At 47.1% G+C, this 27,893-nt stretch overlaps 1 protein-coding gene across 1 annotated transcript; it reads right to left on the bottom strand.

The window, feature by feature from the left end:
* Window positions 1–227: 227 nt before the first annotated feature.
* On the bottom strand, window positions 228–27,352 carry MYD88 (MYD88 innate immune signal transduction adaptor). The gene is made up of 6 exons (XM_075315400.1): window positions 27,254–27,352; window positions 18,886–19,315; window positions 8,928–9,008; window positions 7,871–8,051; window positions 7,648–7,739; window positions 228–3,165 (listed from the first exon to the last, which is right to left on the bottom strand). Exons 2-6 carry the CDS (start codon window positions 19,217–19,219, stop codon window positions 3,014–3,016), a joined length of 840 nt encoding a protein of 279 aa, XP_075171515.1. The 5' UTR covers window positions 19,220–19,315; window positions 27,254–27,352; the 3' UTR covers window positions 228–3,013.
* Between the last annotated feature and the right edge of the window lie 541 nt (window positions 27,353–27,893).

The raw sequence follows: 27,893 nt of genomic DNA, 5'->3' as shown, positions 1-27,893 counted from the left end.
ATGCAGTAAAGTCCTTCTGGCGTCGACCCTCAGCATAGAGCCGCGATTGTCACGGGATCTGCAACTGCAACAAGCAGCCTCCGGGGCCGCGTGTTTGAGACCTCTGCTTTATATAGTGTTCCTTTAATGCCATAAATCAGGAGACCCTGGTGAAGGAAGACACTATAATGTCAGAACCATCAGCAAACTCATAAATTATTAAAGAAAAACTCAGGAGCCGATTAGTGGTAAGATATAGCCTGAAAAAATATTTTTATGAAATATACAAAAACCATGTATACAGAAGACATGTAAAAGGCACATGAGAACATTCGTGAGCATCTGAGGAGTGTGTGAAATCAGAGGAACGAGCCATCAGCTGCCGCAGACTATTTAACATGAACCAATCCCAGCCAGTAATGAAGAGTTGGTCATGCGAGTGTAATAACAGCAAGTTAGAGCGCGCACCTGGTAATGTTTGGCAATAACAAGTTGCCATGTGTAGCCCATGAGGCGTGGTGGATGATAGTATTGTGTTGCAAATAATCTAACTGACAAAGCAGCTTTTTTTTTTTTGTTTGTTTTTTTACACATGATGTCAACCGCAGTTATTCCAGCATTGTAATTTATTACACCACTCAGTCGCATCCATACATTCAGAACCTGTATCATGTGATGACATTCTATGAATTCCCCCCTGGCATCGCTCATTCCCCTGCCCATCCATCCTCTGCCTCCTTGATTCCCCTGATTCACACAGTTTGTTAGTGCTGTAATGCCGTGCATTCTGAGATGCAGCTTTAGGCTGGACTCATCCTAGTGTATGGAATCGGATGCGATATGCTAATGACCCCCGGCTTAGGCTCTGCTGAGAGCGTGAGCCGATCCTGCAATCAGGTCACAGCTGTGAAGTTGAGGCCGGGTGCTGCAGAGGAGAGGGAGGGGTTAATCCCCCCATCCCCTCCATTATCAGCCTGTGCGTATATTGCATTGCACTGGGATAACATCAGAGTGCAGTCCAATGTTTCTCTCGCATCCATTTACTTGAATGGGTGCGAGTGATACGGCTCTTGCAGAAAATCGCAGCATGTTGCGACTTTTCTCGCATCCAGAATCTGTATACGAGAAAAGCTGACAATCTGCTCTCCCTCATTGACTATCATTAGTCAGAGTGCAATGCAAGATTTTCTCGCATTGCACTCGTCCGTTTTTCACGCTTATGCGAGCGTACCCTTACTCTGCTCTCCCTCGCTTCCTGCTTGTAAGAGCTGACAAGGAGGAATCCATAACCAGCAGGAGGCAGGGTAGAGAAGCTGAAGCTGCATTACATAGAATATACTGAAGCTCTACAGTGCGAGTCAGGGTGACAGAAGCTCTAGGCCACTGATCGTATCACAGCTGCCTTTTAGAGAGCAAGTGCAATGTGATGAGACGCCATCCAGTCTTGAAAGCCAAATGCATCAAGTGAAATGTAATCTCCATTCAGAGAACATAGAGAGGAAGGAGTCAATGTCAGACAATGTAGAAGTGGCACAATTGCTAAAACAGGAATACACAAGCACATACATGATCGAATAATACTCCATACCGAGCTAAAAAGGCAAAAAAACCAACCCTGTTTGAGTGCTGCTTTAATTTTAGGTGTTCTAGCTTTATTATAATGAAGTCTACTCTTGCTTCGTACAACGGACAATCACAGCCCCGTGTGTGGAGTGCTATGTCCGTACATTTGGGGGGGGCTCTCCTGACCTGAGCTCTTCAGCCTCATAATTGAGAGACTCGAAAACTGTCTGGACATTGCCGTCCATAGTGTAATATGTGAAGTCGGCCTTACACTGAATTATGAATAGGCAAGATCTTTATTACTCATGTCATGAGAAAAGGAGAGTTATATAATGAACAGGTTGCAAGGCGGTACATAGGCTGGCACCTCGTAACAGAACATGATGCTTCATTTCACGACATCCAAGTAGGTTGAAAGAAAATTGAATGTTTCAAGTGTTGCTGATAACAATGACATAGCAACACCAATAAAAATAAATCAGTCACTCTCATGGGGTGTGGCACTAGATGGAGAACAATGCATTAGCCAGGAATAGTCCTCGCCTTTCAGGCACTTATGGCCTCCTTCCATAAAGATTTATTCAGAGATGATTTATCCACTTAAAGCCAAGAAAATGTGTGTGAACCTTCTCCTTCCCTACTTAGCAGTGCAGGCAGTTGCTGACCATAAAGCTCCTCGCAGGCTCCCTTTAAACAGAGGAATTGCTCAAATTGTATTTTTTTTTCAATTTTCTCCACCTTGATAAAGAGATCTTTAAAAGTGATTTTTTGTTTCGAATTTGTATTCTTCATAAAAATGGAGCATGTCGCCAATCAATAAAATGAACACTTCTTCTGATGCAGGCTGCACGAGCCGCTGTGCGTAGTGATTGGCTGCAGTGGTGCAAGTTGAGACATCAGGGCTGCAGTCTGTAAATGATCACTGGAGTTGTGGTGGGGACACAGCACTGGACCTCGGGTAGGGTGAACACCAGCTCCACTTATTTTCAGCCTCTGCTAGCCTACGGGGGAATAAAAGCATGAAGCCAGAAATCCTCTTATTCTATATCCTACCACCTGGTAATAGTGATAATGAAATGAGGAGATTTATAAAAACATTCAGAAGCCAGTAACAGAAATAAGAGGCATCATGTGTGATTTAGGAACTAGTTGTGCATTTCCACCACCGCAGGTCGGCAACTATTAAGGTAGGAATGTTTTTTCCCTTTTCTGTAGATTATATCAATCTGTATATTTTCAGTACATGATCTGAGGATACCAGTGGTCATTTCTGAGATCCAGAGATCCCTTTGTTACAGATCAGGGAGGACAAGCAGTTTCGTTCTTCTGTTCTTTTAGGATTTTCATTTTTTTTCAATAGGCTTGGCTTTTGAAATGCACTGAAGATATGGTTTGTACATAAGACCAGCGTCCACCTAATGCAGCTGAATATACCCAAAACCAGAACCACGTAAGAAGCAGGAAGAGTCACTCATTTCAGAAGAGCCCTGGCAAGTCTGTCCCAAAACCAGCCCTGGATGTGGGGATTTGTATAGTCGCATACAGTAATGAAACGAAGAATGGTGGGAAATGGTCTCTTCATGGGTTTATACTTCACTGGGATCAGCCTTCTCTCACGAGCACCTGCAGAGAGGAAGGATATGGTAAAATAGCCACAAAAACACGAGTATGTGTGACACCTATACAACAAGGAATAATCAGTATTATCTAGACAATACTGTACTGACCCTTACAGCGCTCCAATAAAACGGCTTTGACTGCCCAATACACATTGTAAAAGCTTCCATATTCAGAAACTATAAATGAGACATACAGTGGACCCTCGGTTTACGAGTAACTTGGTGTGCGAGTATTTCGCTATACGAGCAAAGCTTGCTGTAAATTTGTAACTCAGTTTACGAGCAAGCTTTGCTGTACGATCAAATACTCACCGCACACACTTCCGGTTCTGTACTTTCACTGTGCTCTGACCCGCTCTTGGGAGTCCGAACAAACATGCACAAACACACACATATGCTCACCTTACCTTCCGTTTCATCGCCGGTCTCCTGGTTCTTGTAGTTCGCCGGTACAGGCTGTGTATCTGGTAACCATCGCGACGATGGAGGAATTTCCGCTGTTAGCTGCTTCTCAAAGGCAGCGCGCTGACCAATCAGAGGCAAGCGGCTTCTGCCTTTGACGTGAGCACTCTGGCAGTGGAAGTTCCTCCATCGTCACGATGGTTACCCGATACACGTCCTGTACCGGAAAACTACAAGAACTGGGAGGATGACAATGGAGCAGAAGGTAAGGTGAGCATAATAGGTTTGTGCGTGTTTGTGCGTGTGTGGAATGGCACAATAGGGGACCAGGATGGGACATTGCACAAGTTGTGGAACGAATTATCTGAGCTTGCATTATTTCCTATGGGAAATTTTGCTTTGCTAGATGAGTTACTTGGTTTACAAGCACACGCCCAGAAAGGATTGGTCTCGTAAACCAAGGTTCCACTGTATTATCTAGGTGAAGAAAGCTAAAGAAAAAGGACTGAAGTGGAAAACCGCAACGGTTTCAGATTAGAAAACCAGGGAATGTGCACAATTCTTACAAGGCAGATTTCACCCTGTACACATCTGATAAAGCACAAATAAAAGAAAAGAAAACAAAAAAAAAAAAAAAAAAAAGGGAGAACAATGGATATAATGCACAGCAATGACAAATTGACTGGCTGTGTCTAGGTTCCATCTTTTGTAGCTTGAGGGCCGAAAATTGGCATGGCAGGTCCATTCCTCTAGTGGCTTCAATTACTGTTATATATGGAGGCTTAAAAATAAATAAATAATAATAATAAAAAAAAAAAAAAACCACGGCAAAGGATATGAGAGAAGTCAATTGAGAGAAAACAGCACTTTTCCTGAATCGTCTTCCTACATCAAAAACTATGTGGGTGCGCTGGTGTCTAAAAGATGCCACGTGCACATACCCCTAGACTTTCAATCTGAGATTTCTTAAAAGGAACCAGTCAGGTGATTCATCTTGCCCAAACCACAGGCACCATGAATCAGATCCTAGCTGCACAATTACAGCCAGGTAGAGTTTTATATGAAATGCTCTGGCGTTTCAGAAAAAATAATTAAAAGATCCAATTCAGGTAGCATAGCCAGAGACCAGACTAGTGCTTTGCCACCCAAGTCGACTTTTCCCAGCACTGCTCCATTTGATTGACAGGACTTTTGATATTGGAGAAACCTGTTAATAAACCTGCATCAGCACGAAGAGAAGCCTGCCGGGGGTAGCATCCAACTAAACTAGTCTCTGGCTATGTTACCCTGCCAAATCCTCAAACTACATAATATCTGAAGCATTGTAGCATTTCAAAGAAAAACATACCTGTCAGTAATGGTTCAGTGAGGCTCTGATTCAGTTCCGGTAGCAAGAGTCAGCTAATAGGTTCCCTTTAAAGAATTATTTTATGAATCAGACACCGGCCCAGTAACTGCAGCAGTGTAAGATTTAAAGCTCATGCACACGTTGCGTCCTGGCCAGTGCAGAAATAAATGCACCCTCTGGCAGACGTGACGCTGCGTGTTGACAAAAAGAGTGCATCCAAAATGCATGCATTTTGGATGCGTTTTTGTCAGTGTGGTCCCCCAGCTCTGCTACATGCCCGCTGACAGTAGACACAGACAGAGCCGGGCAAATGAGAATGAACTCGGATGAACTTCACCCGACTTCATTGTCATCCCGCGGCTCTGTCTCTGTGTGCTGTTATGAACTCAGATGAACCTCTGAGGTCAGAGCCAGGACACAGGAGTCCGCAGCAGTGACGTCAGAGCTTCACCCAATTTCACTGACATCGCGTGGCGCTCTCTCTCTGTGTCACAGCCTGATTTGCGGTCACACGTGAAGGACTCATCTGTGATCGCAAATCCCCTGACTGATCAGCTGTGCTTTCACTCAGGTTACTCGCGGCCACAGCTGCAGTCCTCCACCTGAGAGCGGTGGCCGTGAGTAACCTCAGTGACAGCACAGCTGATGGCGTGACTCACTTCAGTTGCTGCATGCAGCTCACAGGAGCAGCGGTGTTCTACTGCCGCTCCGGTCAGCTTCCAATGTAGCAGAGCTGAAAGCATTGTGGGACCTTGCGTGGATTACGTCAGACCTGGAGGTGTTTTTGAGGGGTTAACAAAGTGGTGAAAGAGGGTGTTTTTTTGTCTTTCATTACAAATAAAGAAAATAAACACACACATCCAAAAAATCCTTTAACTTACAGGTTAATCATGGAAGGTATCTCGGGGAGATGCCTGCCATGATTAACCTAGGACTTAGTGGCAGCTATGGGCAGCTGCCATTAACTCCTTATTACTCAGTTTGCCACCGCACCAGGGTAATTCGGGATGAGCCGGGTAGAGTCTCGGGACTGTCGCATCTAATCGATGTGGCAAGTACGGGCATATACTGGCTGATAATGGTTAGCCTGGGGGGCTCCCATTAACGTGGGGCTCCCCTTCCTGAGAATACCAGCCTTCAGCCGTGTGGCTTTACCCTGGCTGGTATCCAAATTGGGGGGGGACCGCACGTTGGTTTTTTTTTTTTTTTACTGCTCGATATAGACACGCCCACCGGCAGCTGTGATTGGTTGCAGTGAGACAGCTGTCACTCAGCGTGGAGGCGTGTCTGACTGCAACCAATCATAGGCGCCGGTGGACAAGGGAAGCAGGGAATACGAGATGGAATAATGAGCGGCCGGCATTTTCAAAAGAGAAGCCGCCACAGTGTGGAGAGAGACAGTGTGGAGAGAGAGAGTGTGGAGAGAGAGAGAGAGAGAGTGTGGAGAGAGAGAGAGAGAGAGTGTGGAGAGAGAGAGAGAGTGTGGAGAGAGAGAGAGAGAGAGAGAGAGTGTGGAGAGAGAGGGAGAGTGTGGAGAGAGAGAGAGAGAGAGAGAGAGAGAGAGAGAGTGTGGAGAGAGAGAGTGTGGAGAGAGAGTGTGGAGAGAGAGAGAGAGAGTGGAGAGAGAGAGTGGAGAGAGAGAGTGGAGAGAGAGAGTGGAGAGAGAGAGTGGAGAGAGAGAGTGGAGAGAGAGAGAGAGAGAGAGAGAGAGAGAGAGAGAGAGAGAGACAGTGTGGAGAGAGAGAGAGAGAGACAGTGTGGAGAGAGAGAGAGAGAGAGAGACAGTGTGGAGAGAGAGAGAGAGAGTGTGGAGAGAGAGACAGTGTGGAGAGAGAGTGAGAGAGTGTGGAGAGAGAGAGAGTGTGGAGAGAGAGAGAGAGAGAGTGTGGGGAGAGAGAGAGAGAGAGAGAGACAGTGTGGAGAGAGAGAGTGAGTGTGGGGAGAGAGAGAGAGAGAGAGTGAGAGAGAGTGTAGAGAGAGAGAGAGAGTGTGGGGAGAGAGAGAGAGAGTGAGAGAGAGTGTAGAGAGAGAGAGAGAGAGAGAGAGAGAGAAAAAAACAAAACATGTGGATTGCAACAAAAATACAGTGCAAACGCACTGCTTAGCATTTTGGTAGCGTTTTTCTACAACTCATTGATTTCAATGGGTGTAGAACGCTATCAAAACGCTCAAAACAAGTGACATGTTTCTTTTCTAAACGCAGAGATTTTGTCAAATTTTTGACAATCAAAACGCATTTTTCAAAACGCATCGTGCGCACGGATTTTGCATGATTCTCATACACTTTGCTGGGGAACTAGAACACATGCACTTTGACAATGTGACGCTGCTGCTCAAAACACTGCAGAAACGCAAAAAAATAAGCAACGTGCGCATGAGCCCTTACTCTGAAACAGTGTAGTATTTCAGCGGTAACATATTTTGCAAAAATCGTCTGTGGACTATGTCTCAGAGGACTAGTCCGGGGAAGGTCTCTCCACTTCCTCTATGACCGACAGGTCTTTACATAGACATGCAAGTGTAGGAGAGAATTATGGAGAGAAGCGGTTTAGGACTGGCCTTTAGGACTTGTCATTGGAGATGCATTTCAAAGTATGTTTTCCCTGAAATGCTACAGCGTTCAACTGGAATAGTGCTGCCTGACACACAACAGCATAAATCTCCCATCAGATTCCCGTTAAATCATTCCTCATTGTATATATGTTACTTTTTGTTATTCACATCAGCAGAACATACCTGGCCCAAGGCTAAGAGCAAATTTGGTCTGAAAATCACATTCACTGCTGTCCAGGTAGTCATCAGATATGATTACCACCATCTTCCTACACCTGTAAAAGAAACATTATTCTGATGAGAGTTTTTGCACTTCCCCATGAGTAGATGTTGGTGTAATCTAGAACTTGACATGAGTGGAAGATTCGGTTGTCAGCTCTATCCTACAGAGAAGCAATAACCTTACCTCTTTTCTATGAGCTCACTAGTTATGGTCCACAAGCATGTTCCCGGGAGAACGTCCCGATCAAACACACACAGCTTCAATCTGTGTTCAGTCTGCTCCAAGCGGCAGATCATCTCCTGCACAAACTCTATATCCTTGCTGCAGTAGCAGATGAAAGCATCAAAAGATTCAGGCACCTGCCCTGCAAGATAAGAAATAACAATTGTACTTCTATTTAAATAGTAATATAATACAGTATAAAAAAAATACCAAACTGCAGCTGTAAAGCTGGGGCCACATGGGGATTACTGCGATCCCCTCGCATGACACTCGGCTCATGCTCGCAGTACAGCAGAGCCGAGTGTCATGCGAGTTTCCCTGCGACTGAGGTCCAACTGTGCGAGCGGACCTCAGCTGCGGGGGGAGGGTCGGCACTGAGGAGGGACGGGAGGGATTTATCTCCCTCTCTCCTCCGTAGCCGGCTATTGCCATTCTCGCCCTGCACTCTCGGTACACCGGTGTACCGCGAGTGCAGTGCGATTTTTCTCTCACCCCATAGACTTGAGTGGGTGCGAGAGAAAAAGTGCCACATTACAATCCCAGCATACTGCGATTGTTTTCTCGGCCCGATTAGGGCTGAGAAAATAATCGCTCATGTGTGCTGACACACAGGCTAATATTGGTCCGAGTGGAATTGGTCCGAGTGGATTTTTTATCGCACTCCACTCGCACCGATTTTCATGCCGTGTGGCTTAGGTCTTAAAATGTGTTTGCTACTACTGTTATTACAGCTGAAAAGGAACTGGTGATAAGTTTTGTGCAACATTTCAACCTCCCCCAGTTTTTCATTCCTTCCTCAATTATGTCCTGTTGACAAAGCCACACTGACCATCAGAGGAGCTCTGACATTACAAGCCATGCCCGTGTGAGCCACACTTTTTTTCTTTGTTCACTTGCAGCAAACAGATTTTGATAACAGTATTGGACTGGCACAAAGTTTATTATAAAACATCGAAATATTTCATAAATGATGATGTTAAACCCCTGATAATCAGTCACAAATGTGAGCTATCCGTACCCCCGCTGCTGCCCACAGTGTTATCTTGCACAGGTGACTGCAGTCCACTCCACTTCTTCAAATATTTCTTACAGTCCGATTCTGAAAGATAGAGAAAGAATAGATTCAGAAATTATTAATGGGGAGTAAACACAAGACAATTAAGGTAGTAACACACAGGACTCAACAATCACAAGTCATTTCACAGCTCTCCCTGCCTGCCTGCATAGCACTGCTGTGCCTCCAGTACTGACCTAGTGTACGCTTACAATACACAACTCTGCCTGGCGGAGTACATTTTCTGTCATCTATATTAACATGGCTGCTTTTACATCATTGCTCTGTTAACGGGTTTCCAACAGAGATCATCAGTTCTTCACGGTGTTCAGCCTTCAAAACAGAGCTTGCACCAACTAAGCACACAAGCAGGCTGAGCTGTGTGTTGCATACTGCTGAAAGATCAGTGATGTGAAACTGCAAATACTTCTCTCTTGATGCATATGGCAGAAGATTATTTGCCATATGCATCAGACGTTATCTATAGGATCCCATAGTGCACAGAAGAAAAGCATGTATGGTAAAGGTAGAATACATCCTAATGCAGTGCTGGACGCAGAGCTATGAAGGCAGAAAGGCAGCTGAGAAACACTGTGCTGTACATGATCGACCAGGAGCACTGGATCTACAAAAGGAGGGTAACAATGGCAACTATCAGGGAAATAAAGCCAATTGGAGGGGAATTCTTAGAGGGGAGGTGATATGTGCAAAACATGGCAGATTTACCAATACATTATATTGGCACAAATTACTAGATAGGTATGTGACGCCCTGGCCTATCAGGTCGTCAGAGGATATTGTGCAATCTGCCCTTCTGCATGGTATCCAATCCTCCTTGGTTACGGGTCCCTGGCCATTGGTGTTGCTACGAACAAGCCAATCAAAAATCCTAGAAACACTCTGCACCACACCCACCAGATACACCAATGGGTAGCCTGAAGGGAATAAGGCCACCCACTTGGGGGTTGGTTAGGGAGAGTCAGGAGTATCAGGAGTAGTCAGTTGAGCAGTGACTCTCGTGAGGAGAGGTCACAGGCTAGTTGGAGGAGGTTAGGAGCTGGGCTCCTCAGTTACTAGGTGGCAGATGTTGGTCTGGGCCTGGTAGGAGCTGGAACCCCGGTTGCAGGGGATCATGTCAAGGGCACGGAACTGCTGAGGAGAGTAGCCGGCGACCTTGAGCCATCTCCGGGCAAGGGCCAGGGCACGGCGGGGTACGTGGACCCTAGCCCGGGAAGTAGCTTTAAGCGTCCTGGTAATTTACCCGAAGAAGGCAAAGACTTCATGGTTCGTCCTCCACTCACTCCAAAATCAGGGTACTAGAGCAACGATGGGGATAGGACTTTCCCAATACACAGTCCAGAAAATCCCAGTGTGAACCCTGAGAGCAAGCTCACTCCGTTAGCCATACGGGTGAGCGGGACCCGACTAGTTCTATACTACAGGGGCCAACCAGTAAAGAAAGTGCCAAGGGAAAGGTCACAGGCTAACAAGCAACACCATCGGGCACGGGATCCCAGCGTTCTCCCGCCTTGCTACAGTAGTGCTAAGAATTCCAGTTTACAAGTTGTCGGTGTCAGTGTTATTGGACTGAGTGAGTAAGCAGTGACCCTTTCCTCCCCAACGGTGCTCCCCTCTCACCATCACCAAGCCCCGGGGCACTCTCCCCCTACCCACGGAGGGGTTAACCATCTGGCTGCCATTCCATCGCCACCGGGCGCTCCCAACAGCAGCGGTGGTATCCCACCTTACCACACACTGTGGGTGGCGTCACGAACTCTAACCACAAAATCCCATGTAAATACCCCCCTTTTATTTAGAGTGTCCGCGTGTCCCCTCTCGGGTCCGGAGACCCCTCGAGCCACCCCGGATCCGAGCAGCGGCCCGGCTGCTGGCGCTGGGGCGGTACAGGTACATTGATATAAGACCTCATTAGGATTTGTGGAACACCACTTTAAAGGTTGTGGCGACAAGTGTCGTGGTACAGCAGTTCCTTCACAAAATGCACAACCAAAGACTTCTGTGCAACTTATCTACGCTTTTTTGTTGGGTGACTATTTTAGAGATCCGATTTTCCTATACATAAAACAGTTAAGCATCAGACAAGTCTCATGACCTGAGTGATTTGCATTGCAGTCTATGGCAAATGTGGCGCGTGTGATTTACTACCAACAACAGAAAATCCAACACATTAGGAAACATGTGACTGTAAAACCGTCAGATAATACATAAGTAGGGATAACCACAAAAAAGAGAATTTTGTTACTTACCGTAAATTCTTTTTCTTATAGTTCCGTCATGGGAGACCCAGACCATGGGTGTATAGCTACTGCCTCCGGAGGACACACAAAGTTACTACACTCAAAACGTGTAGCTCCTCCCTCCTAGCATATACACCCCCTGCTAGCCAGACCTAGCCAGTTTAGTGCAAAAGCTGAAGGAGGACATCCACCCACAAGAAGAGACGGAGTAAAATCCGGCAGAACCGGAACCTCTGTCTACAACAATAACAGCCGGTGAAGACACACGGAACAAGAAACCTGCCAACAGGCAATAGGGAGGGTGCTGGGTCTCCCATGACGGAACTATAAGAAAAAGAATTTACGGTAAGTAACAACATTCTCTTTTTCTTTATCGTTCCTATGGGAGACCCAGACCATGGGACGTCCTAAAGCAGTCCATGGGTGGGAATAAACAGACAACTGAGAAGCAGGAAAACCCAACTTCACAAATGGGCGACAGACGCCTGAAAGATGCGTCTGCCGAAGCCCGCGTCTCCCAAAGCAAGAGCATGCCTTGGATAGAGCTTCGAAAAAGTATGCAGACTAATTCGAGCTGCAGTCTGACAGACCTACTGAGCCGTAGCCTGGTGCCTGAAAGCCCAAAAGGCACCGACAGGTCTGATCAAATGTGCTCTGATCCCCGGCGGGGAAGGCACTTGAGTACCCTTGTAGGCCTCGGAAATGGCCGACCTAAGCCAACGAACCAGGGTCGGCTTAGATGCCGAGAGACCGCTACGCTGACTAGCAGTCAGTACCAGAGAGAGAGGTGCACCGGCTAATAACGGCGGTGCGAGACACATAGATCCGGGGGGCCCGCACCAGATCCAGGATATGCAACGCTTCCTCAAAGCGATGAACAGGAGCCGGACAAAATGAAGGCAGGAAAATTGCCCCGGATAAGGTGGAAGCTATAACCACCTTAGGGAAAAAAGTCCGGAATCGGACGGAGACCACCTTGTCTTGATGCAAAAGACCAAGGAGGGGGTTACTCAGAGAGTACAGCCAGAACTCCCTGGCGGGAAATTATAGCCACTAGAAAGACTACTTTCTGTGAGAGATGAAACAAAGAAACCTCCCTAAGAGGCGCAAAGGGGGGTTTCCGGGAACCGGGAGGACCGGATTAAGGTCCCAAGGCTCCATAGGCCGCCGGAAAGGCGGAACGATGTGAGACGCGCCCTTAAAGGGGCGCACCGGAGCCAGCCGGACAATACGCCGCTGGCAGATACTGACAGAGCCGAGACCTGTCCGTTACTGAGGGATAGTCCTAGCTGTAGACCGGACTGTGGAAGGGACAGGAGGGTCGGCAAGGCTAAAAAGGTCCAAGGACACCTTGGAGCTCGAGTCATAGCGGAAGACAACTTCAGGAAGGATACCAGAAGTCGCCAAGATCCAGAACTCAATAGCTACGCCGTCAATCTGAGAATGCAGAATTCTGACGGAAAAACCGGACCTTTGAGAAAAAGTCTGAACGGTCCGGAAGATGCCATGGCAACCCAACGGACAAAAGGAGCAGGTCAGGATACCAAGCCTGCCTGGGTCAGTCTGGAGTAAGAGAATGACCCGACGGCCCCCTTTTTTACTGATCTTGCGCAGGACTTTGGGCAAGAGGTAGAGACGAAGCTGGGATCAAATATGAACCAGTGTGTCTACTGCAAAACCTGAGGATTGTGGACCACGGTTGGACAGCTGAAATAGTTTGCCTCGCAGTCTTGACATAGGATGTGGGCTGCGGCTACGGTGGACTAGGAGTCCCTTGTCCACTGAAGGATGTTGAGGCGCTAAGATTGCCAGGCGGCTGAGTGTCCCGTTCTGGAAGTTGATGTAGGAAAACGCTGTCACGTTATCCGACTGAACTCGAATGTGCCTAGCCGCCCAAAGATGGTGAAGGCTTAGAGAGCTAGAATACAGCTCTGATTTCCAGCCCATTGATCTAGAGGGCTGATTCGGACAGAGTCCAAGCGCCCTGCGCTCCGCGGTGGGGATATACTGCTCCCAAGGCGGAAAGACCAGCACCCTGGTGAGGATCACCCGGGACGGGGGCAGGAAGGAGCGTCCCCGAGACAGAGTGGCCGAAACCACCACTGCAAACGAGCCCCCGGTCAGTGGCAAAACCACCACCCCGTGGAAGGAGGGAGTTCGCGTGTACAGCGGGAAACATCCAGTCTCAGAGGACGCAGGAGAAACTGGGCAAGGAATCGCTTTCATTGACGCCACCGTCTGACCAGCACATGTATTTGGTGTCTGATAGAATGACGTCGACCGCCAGCGGAGAGACTACTGAACGACTAAGAGCGGCTTCACAAGAGCCGACAGAGTCTCGAATTGCGTCCCTGAGAACCTCTGGTTCGAATTCAGAGTGGACTTGAACAGAATGACAAGCCACCCGAATAGGTTAGAGTGGCGAGAGTAAGCGAAGTACTCTGCTAAGAGTCTGCACTGGATGAAGCCCCGAAGAAGGCCGTCCAGGACAAACGATCACTGCCAATCCCTAGGGGTGCAGGACCCTAATCACAGCAGCCCCATGAGAATACTCGAGGGGCTAACCCTAAGGGAAGAGCCACAAATTGGACCACTCCGATGGCAAAACGTAGTCAACGCTGGTGTGAAACTGCGATTGACCCCTGCAGAAAGGCATCTCCAATGCCGATGGCTGCTAGGGAATCTCCTTGGGTTCTTGATTGATCCGGTGAAAAAACACACGGAACAAGACTGAGACTCCATGTGAAAACGCCACACCTGACCATGCTTGAAAAGCTAAGATCCAGGTCGGAAGGCACCGCCCTGTTCGGGGACTAGACATAGATTTAAACAAAAATCTCAGAACCGTTCCTAGTCGGGAACCGGTACAATTACTCCATTGGCCTGCAAGAAATGCCATGGGAGATATAATCCCGCCCCCACTGAACGGAGACGTGTTAGAACCATACGTCGCCAAGTGGAGAGAACCTGCCACCGACCAGGAGGAGGTTGGCGGCTAGATAGCCCGGAGGAAGCTGACTGAGTGGCAGCATCTCCTGCGGTCTTCTGAAGATGCAGCTTCAAGCCAATTGGTTCTATGAACCTAGGCCGAGCTAGAGGACGATCAGATGGAGGAACGGAACCACCGAAACCTCAACTGATTCCTGCCCTGGACAGGTACCCTGTTGGTGGCAAGGAAGAACTCTCCCCTCCGAGAGTTTCCTAAATGTCATCCAGTTGGTTCCGAAGAGACTGGTCCCCCCAAAGGGGAGCCCAGGAAGGAACCTCTATAGAGGTATCTGCCATCCATTTCCGAACAGGAGCCTGCGGATAACGAGGAAAGTAGTCAAAACCACCGCCGTGCGGTGTCCCGCATGGCAGACTTGGCAGAGGATGAAAAGACTGAAGTCTGGAAGTTCAGGCAACCGTCTTGGGCATAGAGTCCCTATGAGGGAATGCCTCTCCTCTGAGGAGTCATCAGCCACTGACATAACGGTCCGGGCTGAGCCACCTGAGGTGAATGAGCCCACCTCTTGACTACCATTGGACATGGGAAAAACAGTCCTCAGAATCACGCTTCATAGGAAGCGACTGTCAGAGCGGACTCTGGGCTGGTCACAGGGGCCTGAAAACTGGAGTGGTTAAGGAACACACGTTGTGTTCACCTAGATAAGGTAACTCCGGCGGATTGAGGTCCGGTACAAAATTAATGTACCGTGGGATCCTTATAGAGGTGCCGTCAGCCACTGATACAACTATCCGGGCTAAAAGTCTAGACAACGGAGTGGCCACCCTTGGCGAATGAGTACACTCCTTGATCACCTCCGATGGGAGGGGGAGACAGGCAGCAGAACCCCGCTGTGGGATCTGCAGGACAGGCTGTGGGCTTGGACGCAGCGGGCTGAAAACTGGAGTGGTTAAGGAACACACTCTTCGTCTTGTTAAAGGTATACTGATGCATTTCTGCCAGCGGGGAATACTGCCCTGATACAGGCGGATGGAGGCCCAATAGAATAATGGACACAATCCAATCATCCGTATCCGCGTCACCTACGGACGGATCAAAGTACCTAGAGTAGCGTCCGAGCCCCTGGTAGAGACAGCCTCCTCGTCCAGTGAGTCAGCTCGTATCGGAGCTGTGGGACGGGGAGGACAGGGGACCCTGCGTCTCCCTGTCAGGAGGACGGGGTCTGTGAGCTTTGCTGAGCAAACAGAAAACGCCCTGAGAAGGGGGCTGCATGCTCAGCAGATGCCGGGACAGCCGACCCCTGGAAAAAAAGATTCCCCCAGGGGTCAGCCACCGAACCCGGAGCAGCTGGGGGGACCATGAATGAGCCCCCAAGCTGAGGGGCCACAGTGGTTAGGAGCTCGGTACAGCCGTACGAGACAACCAGCAGTGGATAATAAAAACAGCCTGCAGCCTCGCTCTGTGAGACCTGCTGCAGAGGTGGGGGGCTCTGTCTAGAATACCCAAGACAGGGGTTCAGCCTGGGGAAGACTCCAGGCTGAGGCACCACTACATAAGAACCATTACAGTATGATCTATGCCGGTTCAGGCAATATTACAGCCTTGGAGCTTTGCTCCTAGTGAGACATGCTGCTGAGGAAGAGGTTCTGTAATAAAGAATTAACCCCTTCAGAATGCCCTGATAGTGTATAAGAGTGCACAACCAGAGGTTGTGACTTATCAGGCCGCTATTGTGAGTGCCCCCCCGGGTTCCAAGCCTGGACCCCCAGCCAGATATCCACTCCCTCTGCACTGCAGAGCAGCCAGCGCCGATCAGCGTACTAAGAACGCTGAGAAAATGGCGCTAGAGTGAGGGGGGGGGGCGGGGGTTAACCCAGGAGCGGGAACGGAGGGCTAAGGAGATGTACAGGGGAGGGAATCATCTCCTCAACAAGGAGTGTCCCCCCCTGTGCAGGGCGGCCGGCGGGCGGCGCTGCAGTGTCCCCCTGCATGACTGACATGCAGGGGAACAAACGAAACTAGGCCGCGGCTGAAGCCGGGGCCTAGAGTTATGCACGCGGCCGACAATCAGGCATCATCGGCGCGGTTCTCAGTAAAAACTGTGGAACCGGCCGGAAACACATTAAAAAGCAGCGTTATCAAAGAAAATCACTGTCCCACCAATAAAAGTGCCCCACATTGCAGAAGGACCCTTAAATAACGTCTCTATACTTAGCTTTGAGACGCAGGGTCCAGTCCCTGGTGGGGTGGGGGTCCACTGCTCCATCCAGCAGGGTCCTGCCAAAGGGCTGCGGATGGAGGCCGGTCTCCTGCAAAGCAGTGAGAACCGTGTTGGCTCTAACTTCAAGCCAGAGCCCCTAAGGGATGGTGAAGGAGCGCGGCATGAAGGGATTTCTGCCCTGAAGGGTGTGAAGGGACATGCCGGGGGTCCAGTGGACCCGCTTTTCTTCCAAATCTTTAGAAAAAATGAAAAATCAAAAAAGGATGCATGTGTGTGTGTGATCCTCCTGACACAAAGCATGAAACTGGCTAGGTCTGGCTAGCAGGGGGTGTATATGCTAGGAGGGAGGAGCTACACGTTTTGAGTGTAGTAACTTTGTGTGTCCTCCGGAGGCAGTAGCTATACACCCATGGTCTGGGTCTCCCATAGGAACGATAAAGAAAATTTTTTTTACAAATGCAAAAAAATATGAAAAGATATCAATGATTCAAAAATAAGAAAACAAAACCGCATCTGTGATAAGACGTAACCCCCGCCATTCCATGCCAAAATCTATATAGGAATAAAAAAAAAATAAAAAAAAAAAATACATTTAAAAGGGAACCTGACAGCAGCCGTAGCCGTCCCTTTTTATTGCTTAGCAATTGCTATACAAATAATATCAAACCCTGCACTTGTGCTATGTAAATCAGCATATGGATCATCAGGAGAATGGGGCGGGCATGGATTTCTGGGCTTTTTATTTCCTTTACATTTTACTGCAGATGTTTTAAAAATATTTATTTTACATAATTTGTCCCACAAGAGATTTTAAAATATCTCAAGGGAGCCTTTTTTTCTCTTATAAAGGTATGTGGACATGATTTGTTTTTCAAGTGGATTACACCAGGAACCCACCTGACCATAAGCACAGGAATGTCAAACCCACTTGCTGTGTATATGTTCCGCCTTTTGCAACTTTCAGACTTCAAAAGCAGTGTAGTGGCTAAAAAAAGTGATTGTTATATTCTTTAAGCGGCTTCCACAGCCATCATCTTGCATACAAAATTAAATATAAATATAAACAAAAAAGAAAAAAAAAAAAGAAAAAGAAGCCGGTGGTAAGGAAATTGCACAAATAGTAAAAAAAAAAAAAAAAAAAGAAGAAGAAGATGCTTCAGGAAAAATACTGTCAGCATTTTTCTTAAGTGTCTTCTGTTTCAAAAACAATGAGGGTAAAAGACACCTTATTGTTAATTATTGCAGGGCAAAAACAGGCCTGTGCTGTGCCTATCTTCACTGAGCAGGTTTGGGTGTACCATGGACCCATCAGCTGTGATATGCCAGCAGAGACCATCAATCAGCTGATGTTTCCATTTGTTGCATCGTACTCATTGAGTGCTATGTAGGCTACATAGGAGAATAGAGAAATGGTGATAAGCCACTTCTGTCTTTTCTGCAAAGTCCCCACGCCGTAAATAATGGCATACGGGGTAAGATCCCAGGTCCAAGCACCAGAAAGTATGGTGCCTCGTCATCATCTCATTAAAGAGAACCTAGTAAAAATTATATAAGCTCGGGCACACAATATGTAACCAAAGAAAAGAAGAGATTGTGTATTTCTTTTGATCTGCTTTAAAGCAGACAAACAATCTCTTCTTTTCTTTGGTTACATATTGTGTGCTCGAGCTTATATAATTTTTACTATTGCTGATTTTTCCTCGGTGACACCAACTTATTTATTGTTGAGCGAGATTCTATCCTACGCTATTAAAGAGAACCTGTCTGCACAAAAAGACTTGTCAAATTAAGCACAGGTGCTCCGTTGCAGCCTTGGTGTGGCCAAACAATTCTGTGCACATTTCCAGCTAAATATTTTCCATTAAACTTTGCCATTTTCTTCTCTGGTAGACAGCTTTGGCTTTAGGCCAAGGCCACACAGGGATTTGTGTGACTGCTCGCATGACACTGTGGTCCGATCGTGCGATCAGACCACAGTTGTGGAGGGGAGGGTCGGCGCTGCGGAGGAGAGGGAGGGATTTATCTCCCTATCTCCTCCGTTGCCGGCTGATGTCAGAATTGCACTGCTTTCACGTTACACTGGTGTTAAACAAGTGCAATGCGATGTTTCTCTTGCCCCATAGACTTGCATGGGTGCGAGCGGAACAGGATCGCCTTCCACTAGCAGCAATCTGCGACTGTTTTCTCGGTCCGATTAGGGCTGAGAAAACAATCGCTCATGGGAGAGGCTACATAGAGTAATATTGGGCCGAGTGGAATGCGATTATTTTATTGCATTCCACTCGCACCGTTTTTCTCACCGTGTGTCCTAGGCCTTATAGTAGCGAGACAAGGGTCAGAGCAAAACGATAAATATTTGGGAAGGCTCGCTCGAGTACGGTAGGCGAACTAAGGTTACACCAAGTGCCTGTTCTTTATCTGAACAGTCATTTTGTGCTGAGAGAGTATACAAAATGAAATAAATGACATTCACCTGAAAGACAAAGAACAGCTTACCTATTAATGGGAATAGGTCTGTGAGAATATCATGCCTCTCTATTTTTTTCAGCAGTTCCAGCAGGCGCCCGACACTCGGCTGTCCACCACTCTCCTGTGAACACTTTCTCTCCCATTCTTCCAGGACGGATAGGGTTGGGTTTCGAGCATTTTCCAAATTCTTGATCTCTAAATAGGAAAACTCCATTTCTTCTGCCAAAAGAATCCATCCTGCAGCCACCACAGGGTCTGGGTTCAGGTACAGAGACAGCTTGTGCCTGGTATTGAAATTTAATGCCACCAGGGGAACCGAGGAGAAGTCGACTTCATCCAAATTTGACTCACAACAAGCCATCGGTGCCCAGACAGTATTCACCGTAGGTTGGGAGAAATGTCAATCCCAACTCGCACAACTGTTTACTGAATCAACCACATCTGGTCCAAGATTTAGCTGAAATGTGAAGGGAAAATCATTTAAAATGAGAAAACACCAAAATATAAATAAAATAAATATATTTTCTCCATTCTCAAAGTATAATACTGAACGTGCTCCACTCCGAGGAGTTCTGAGGTTTCTCTACTCTATGGTCTCGCTAGTTCTTCTCCAGGCACCTTAGTTTAAAAGGGAATGTCTCTATCCATCAGTCCCAGCTGCTTGGGACTGTTCTGGCGGCCATAGCTAATAACAGCTGATCGGTGGAAGCACTGGATGTGGAACCACCACCACCGATCTGGCATTGATGACCTATCCTAACTACTGCACAACCCCTTTAATAACCATAATGTCCATGGTATGTGGCTGCGGGTGACAAACACTAACGGTCACTGTGTTAAATCACCTACGGAAGGAGAAAATATATGTGCAGCCATATAAAAATAATTTTCAGTGTTTTACTCTATGTATGAGAATGTCCCTTTACTGAGGAGAACCCGTTCACAAAAAATACCAAAACACTAGTAGCATTTTGCCCCCGATAAGCAGCTTGAGGCCCCATGTATACAGGGCTCTGTGTGCCACTGTACAGCCCTCGATAATAAGTGCCATAGGTATACCGCAAGTCTCTGCTAAAGGCTGCTTCTGAGTTTTGTTTATTATTTATTTATGTAATGAATCTGCAAAAAAAAAAAATCATCTAGGCCCAACTAATCATCTGTATTTTTAAAGTCAATTTTCTTTTTATGTCTTGTGATTTTCATTGCGGTTTTTAGCGCCAAATTCTTCAAAATGGGGCATACGGGTTCAAGAACTTTGAGCAAAATTAGAATTGCTCTTTTTGGATCTCTTTTCCACCTTTTGAGCCTTTTTAAAGCAAAAAGTCACACAATACATTCGAATGCCACACAAAAAAAAAAAAGCATCGCTACAGCATCATACCACAAAAAAAAAAAAAGAAGATGCAGGTCTGTGAACTCCTGGGGTCAGGTTATCGGCGATCACAGGTGGAGGACTGTGGGAACCTCCAGCTGTGACCGCAACCAACCTGATTGACGTCACCGCTCATCGCAGCTCAGTCTCTGCCTGACACTCACAGCGTTAGGTCATGTTCCATGATCATGCGCTGTACCTTCAGTAATGTAGAATATCTGGAATTATCGTGGGACCTCGTCTGGACTACGTCGGATCTTCAGGGGTGTTTTTAGGGTTAATAAAGTGGTGAAAGAGGGGTTTTTTTGTATTTTATTTCAAATAAAGGATTTTCAGTGTTTGTGTTTATTTACTATCACTTTCAGATTAGTAATGGGGGATCTTATAGACGCACCCCATTACTAATCTAGGGCTTAGTGATAGCTGTGGGCTGCTGTTAACCTCTTCTATTACCCCGAATGCCACCGCACCAGCACAATCGGGAAGAGCCGGCTAAAGTGCTGGGATTGTTGCATCTAATGGATGTGGCAATCCTGGGCGGCTGTAATCTTTAGGCTAGGGGGCTCCCAATAACCATAGATCTCCCCAGCCTGAGAATACCAGCCCTCTGCTGTCAGGCTTAATCTTGGCTGGGTATCGGGGACTGTTTTTTTAAATTATTTAAAAAAAAACAAAAACACATGTGGTTCCTCTTATTCTCATACACAGCCAAGATAAGCATATGGCAGGAGCAGCCTGTAGCCGTATGATTTATCTCTGCTGGGTATCATAATATGGGGGACTGTACTCCAATTTTTTTATTTTTATTCAACGATAGACGCACATAGCACCTGTGATTGGAAGCAGCCAGCTGACATGCTGTCACTCAGGGTGGGGGCGCGTCTGACTGCAACTAATCACAGATGACGGAGGGCGGGAAAAGCAGTACATATACATGAGCCTAATACGCGGCCCCAGAAGTGAACGGGCGTCTGTGAGAGCAGTGTACAGCCATGACGAAGCCTCGGTAAGTACAGCCTGCTTGCTCCTATACCTTCAACCACCATTTTTAATTGCCGAATTCTGGTCCCCATACAATTACTGTATATGGGGACCGGCGTCCGGACAGATATCCGGGATCGATTCTGGGCCGGAACAATTTTTTTTCTTTAAGTCTGGTTAGTCCTGTTGATCCCGAATATCTGTGAGTCCACTCATTACTAATCATGGGAACAACCTTTTAGTGCAATATTTTTATCTTTTATTATTGGAAAGATTGGTCTTGTAGTAAACCTTGAATTCCTCCAGACAGATTAGTATTAGTAATATGGACTCCCACGTAGATCCCTACTCCAGGGGTGGAGGAAGTGAACTGCAGAGAGTCAGCGTTTCACAAGTATGAACACATTCAAAACCAAACAAGATATCCTCAGTCCTGTACAGTCACTAGTACAGCAAACCGGGAAGTTCTGTATCGGATCCACGCTTCTGCATTGTGAGGTCACAGGATACACAGCGTTTCACAAGACATTTTACACATCAGTTGCAACTTGAAGATATTTTACAATATGTCTGACATACACGATTCAGTCCAGTAATGTTAATACAAGTGTCCGCAATTGAGTGGTATGAATAAACCACTGGTCACATTACAACAATTCTGGACATATCCGCAGTATTCGCCCATGTATAAATATGCCAATGTATAGGTTATACACAGTAGTGTGTGTATATATGTGTGTGTGTACATATTTTTTAGGAAAACATTTTGGCTGTATCCCTCCAGATAGCAAAGAATGCCACCAGATACCGGCTCAGCAAGGTGGATAGTCATGTCGCAGTTATACATCGGGGAATATTCTTTACATAAACCTCCCATAGAGGAAACAAGTGAATGGGAGTCGAAGAACAATGTAATAAGTAGACATTAGAGTTGAGCGCACTGTCAATAATCCGGGTCCGGCGGGTTGATATAGACGTCCTGAGGAGAGAGAGAGGAGAGAGATAGAGAGGAGAGAGGAGAAAAAAAAAAAAAGAAACGGATCCGAATCGTGCACCCGGAATCCCGCGTCCGGGTCGGACTCGGATCTGCCGCTCAAACCGTGCGGATCCGGATTTTGCTGATCCGGGTCCGCTCAACACTAGTAGAAATGTAATCGTCCATGTACTTGTGCAATGATTCTGTCAAGAAATAACATATGATCAGCAGCATAAGAAGAGTTAATCATGTAGAAAGTGGCAGGTTGGCTAATCACTAGAATAAATCTACAAATGCAGAAGTCCTTCTCTCTGATGCCATCTGTATACTGCGTGTGAATATTGTTTGCTCCTTCCTGTTGTGCACAGCTGAATACACAGATTTTAGCGCTTAGGTGCTCAATATCCTCCTACAGCTCCACCATAAGTGGACGGCTTCAGAAAAGTGGCGATTTACCTGCACTATGCTGGTGGCTCATATATTGGACCAAATAGTCAGATGTTTGCACTAGCTGGCACTTGATTCAGACGACTCACATGTCGACCACGAAGTGGCCACGATGCAGCAGAAAACTGCACCCGCATGCATACAAATGACAGAAGATAACAGCCAACAAACAAGATTACAACAGTCCACCAGACGATATGTTGTGAGTGCGGTGCTCGGAAATTCCTGGGTTGGCAACCAGGTGAATAATTAGAACGGAAAAATTGGAAGATCCAGCATCCGCAATGTTAAAGTTCAAACATAGCGTTAATTAAAAATCGTTAAAAAACAGTTGTACAAATTCACATTAAAGCATATGTAGACCAGATGTCAGTCTACGCGTTTCGAACAAACGTCCTGCTCGTAATCAATGATTTTTTTTTTCCATTCCAGCAGATAAAAAGCACCTTCACTATTAAAGGCCCAGCGGTTCTACAGTAAAGTGCCAGTTCTCTACATGGCCATCTACAATAAGAGAGATTTATAAATCACGCCACTCTGCATACGTGTGTTTTTTAGCAGCATAGTGGAAACCATATGTGGCAGCAACCTAAACCACGGTACAGCCTATTTCAATATATAACTGCAACTGCACCAGAAACTACAATAACTAGTATTTTAAAAGGTTTTCTGATGGACCCTGTCCTCCCTCTCTTTCAGTTATTAAATATAATGGTCCCATGTACAGGCACCGCTGAACCCTGGAGAACTGCAGACGTCCATATATTTTATAATACATGTGTGTATGTGTGTCCGGTCATGCTCGGTTTCCAGAACAGGGCTCTTTGACTCTATATCCATTGTTTAAAATTGTATTAAGTTACACATCTTGCTACAGGGTGGGACACATTTATTAATATTTTTTTTATATCTTTATATTGGGAATTGTAAGGAGTACTAAAAGTAGGAATTGAATTGTCTTTACATCTGATTTTCTTGCATTTTTTTAGACTTCCTAAGTAACCTTTCTTATGTAGAACGTTAAAAAATATATATTAATATCTCTATTCCTATAACCCGTGACAATCTTTTTTTGATGGTGTTACTTTCACTCAGGAAATTGCCATCTTTAGAGCAGATTTGTTTAGCTCCCAAAAACTCACCATACAGTATAGCCTTGATGGTGGGGCCGGGGTTGTAACTATTCCCATGTTGCACAGCGTATCCGCTGATCGGCATGCAGAATATCGATGTATGGATAACACTTAGGCTATGTGCCCACGTTGCGTTGTGTCCCTGCAAAAATTTCTGCAGAAATTTGAACAGCACATGTGCGCTACAAATCGCTGCAGAAACACTGCATACTGAAAAGACGATTTAATGCGCTCTGGATGCAGCCCCCACCATAGACAGAGCGGGGGCTGCATCCAAAAAGCACGGAATAAGTGACGTGTTGCTTTTTAGAACGCAGCAATTTGGCAGCATGCAAATCGCTGCGTTCTAAAACGCAACATGCGCATGGATTATGCACAATCTTCATAGATTGTGCTGGGGACGCAGGACGCATGCAGTTACGCTGCAGTGCAATACGCAGCGTAACTGCAAGAAAATACGCAACGTGTGCACATAGCCTAAAACAGAATCACCTTTTAATTCAATATCTAAGAACTGATTGCTCATATTGGGATTTGTTGCCGTAAACCAGATTGACAGCCGGATTCCCCAGCTGGGCAACGGGAAGAGAGCTGTCAATCAGCATGACGCCTGTGCCAGCAAAGAACAACGCCTGGCACAACACGAAGGTAGGTAGTAACTACCTGACTGTTAGTGCTTAGGCACATTTTTGTTTTAAAGGGAATCTGTCACCAGACTTTTGCCACCTAATCTGACAGCAGCATAACATAGGGGCAGAGACCCTGATTCCAGTGATGTGTCTCTTACTGGGCTGCTTAGTGTAGTTTTAATAAAATCACTGATTAATCAGCAGTAGATTATCATTAGAGGGCTACTTGTCCTGCTACCAGGTAGTCCAGCATATTCGTGAGCTCTGTATAACTGCTAGATCTGCAGCACAGAGATCATTGATTTTATCAAAATGACAGCAAACAGCTCAGTAAGTGACACATCACTGGAATCAGGGTCTCTGTCTCTACATTATGCTGCTCTCACATGAGGGAGCAAAAACCTGGTGACAGATTCCCTTTAAAAGTCCTGGATATCACCTTTAAAAGGGAACTTGTCATATGGAAAAACGCTATTAACCTACAGGTTACTCTGCAGGTGAATAGCATTCTGAACCTGCATAAACCTCACTGCCGGGAGGATATTACTTTATTTCCTCCCAGCAGTATTCCTGTTCAGTCATGGGGGCGGTTCCGGCATTTATTCAGTCACCACTCTGTGTATGGACAGCGGCTCTGTAACCGCCTCCTGCACTGACTGACAGACGCTCAGCATTAGGGTACGTGCCCACGATCAGGACTCACAGCGTCCTTGACGTAGTGGGTCCTGACCTGCAGGGCCGCATGTCTCCTCCGCAGGAGACTGCAGCTGCTTGTACCCATGATCAGGGTTCAGTGCGCTGCGGTCTCTCACTTGTGTTCTCCTTACAGAGGACGCATGCGAATCTGCAGTGAACAATTGACATGCTGCGGTCTGAAAAGCCGCACCGCAGGTCAGTGTTTGCTGCGGAAAAATAAGCACTGTGGGCACAGGATTTCTAGAAATCCTATCCACTATTGTACTGTACAACGCAGCGTTTTGGACGCAGCGAAAACATGCTACATCCAAAACGCTGCAAACACTGATCGTGGGCACGCACTTTTAGAGTTAGTGCAGGGGACGCGGTTACAGTGCGGTGAGTGAATCAATGTCGGCACCGCCCCTGTGACCGAAACTGCAACGCTGCTGGGGGGAATAAAATTAAAGTCCTACCGGCAGTGGGATTTAATGTGCAGGCACCGGGCAGGCTCAGAATGCTATAAACCTGCAGAGTAACCCTATAACTGCAGGTTAATGTTTTTCCACATGACAGGTTCCAGTTAATCTCATTGTTATTTAAATGTTCCATGAAATCTGCTATTGTGGCCACGTCTCGGTCTCATCATCTACGTAGTGGCCACACCACGCTATCTGCGATATAAAGGAGGCTCTTTCCACACCAGAAACGCGTCAGTGCCTTATGCACCAATACAGCAGACTGCAGGAGCTCTAATAAAGGATTTATATTATTTATAAGTGGATGGACCCGGCTTTTTTCAATATGTCTTCTGTTGTAGCGCTGGGCAGCGTGTGAACGGGTGCGGGAATGGGTACTGGATGTGGAGATCATAGGCTAGTTTCACACTTGCGTTGAACAGCATCCGTTGCATTGCGTTGTGTGACGGATGCAACGGATCGTGCAAAACAACGGAAGCTGCTTTTTTTTTTTTTCTTCTTTACAGCTTTACTGGCGACAGACTATTGTGAACGATCAGCTGATCACCCGGTCGCCGGCTGATCAGCTGATCGTTCACAATAGTCTGCCGCCGGGTGATCAGCCGATTGCTCACAGCAGCCGGCCGCCGGGTGACCAGCTGATCGTTCGGCCGCCAAGAATGTGTGCGGGGGGCGGAGTGCAGGGTGGGTGGAGCTGAGCGGGGCCATGGCGCTGATGACATCAGTGCAGCGAGGAATGCAAGGCTGGGGACAGGTGAGTGTGAGTGTGTGTCTGTGTGTGTGTGTACATGCGGAGTGCGGGAGGGGGCGGAGCCGAGCGGGGAAGTGTCGGGCTCCCTGCACACGTAGCCAGGATAAATATGGGGTAACTAAGCAAAGCACTTTGCTTGGTTACCCGATATTTACCTTGGTTACCAACGTACACTGCTTAGCACTGGCTCCTTGCACACGTAGCCAGGGTAAATATCAGGTAACTAAGCAAAGCACTTTGCTTGGTTACCCGATATTTACCTTGGTTACCAGCGTACACCGCTTAGCACTGGCTCCTTGCACACGTAGCCAGGGTAAATATCGGGTTTCTAAGCAAAGCGCTTTGCTTAGTAACCCGATGTGTACCCTGGTGACGTGTGCAGGGAGCCAGAGAGAGCATGAGCAGCGAAATCCTTTCTGCTGCTCAAAAAACGTTACATGCTGCGTTCCTTTCACCCGGCGGAAGCAACGCAGCGTCGGCCGGCGGAAGCAACGCAGGTACTTCTGTCACAATCCGTCATCCATACAAGTCTATGGGAAGCAGCGGAATCCGTTAACGGATTCCGCCGTTTTAAAAAACGGCGGATTGCGACTGAAGGAAAACAACGCAAGTGTGAAACCAGCCTAACTATACTATTTTATTTTTGCAAATCTATTTGTCATTTTCGCACAATGAATGACTTAATAAAGACCTGAGACTTACCAGAGAGTTTGCATTTTGTGGGTTTTTTCCCCCCTCAAACATTTCACCCTAGTGAGGATAGAATATATCATGAATGTAGAGATGCCACCAACCCAGATGTATACCCGCAGCGCATACAGAGGACTGCACCCGCCGGACATGCCTCCAACCCGGGCACCTGTGCAAACGGGCGGCCCTGAGCGCAGCCACAGCACTGCATGTACAGGCAGCACAAGCCTGTGCCCACCCACTCACACCCGACCCCACTCACCCGTGTCCGCACACCCAGCGTCTCCCCGGCAGCAGCACGCCACTCAGCGTCTCCCGTCCTGTAACTGGCGGCTCGCCACCCACTGCCGCGCAGTGTCAAAACTGAGGCTGGTCCGGACTCTACCATTACCAGCAATAAACAGGGGAATATCAAAGGGTATTCATCCCTAAAGTGGGATGATAACTACCGCCTGACTACATCAATAAATCTCTACTGTCCTCCATTATTCCTATGTTATTCACTGGACGTCAGACGAACTCAGTTAATTCTGCTCCAAATTTCTGTGACTGAGTACATCACCCCCCTCCCAGCGATATGGTTTGTTCCTAATACAAGGAAGTTGGTGAGAAAGTTTTGTGGGAAATGATGCGCAGATAGTGTCACCACACACAGCACTGTGGGCGGCGGGGGATAAAATTCCACGAGTGAGGTGACTGGGGGGATAATACACCATGAAGGGGGAGGCCAGTGGGATAATACACCATGGGGGGGGGGGGGGGGGGCAAGCGGGATAAAAACCATGAGGAGGGGCAGGAGATAAAACCTTGAGGGAGGCTGGGGGAGAAAACACCTTGGGGGTGGGCAGCAGGATAAAACACCATGAGGAGGGCAGGGAAATAAAACAACATGAGGGACAGAC

Source organism: Anomaloglossus baeobatrachus, chromosome 6 (genome assembly GCF_048569485.1).
Source record: "Anomaloglossus baeobatrachus isolate aAnoBae1 chromosome 6, aAnoBae1.hap1, whole genome shotgun sequence".
Lineage (NCBI taxonomy): Eukaryota > Metazoa > Chordata > Amphibia > Anura > Aromobatidae > Anomaloglossus > Anomaloglossus baeobatrachus.
The sequence above is the reverse complement of the archived record's forward strand: the minus strand, read 5'-3'. Positions and strand labels throughout refer to the sequence as shown.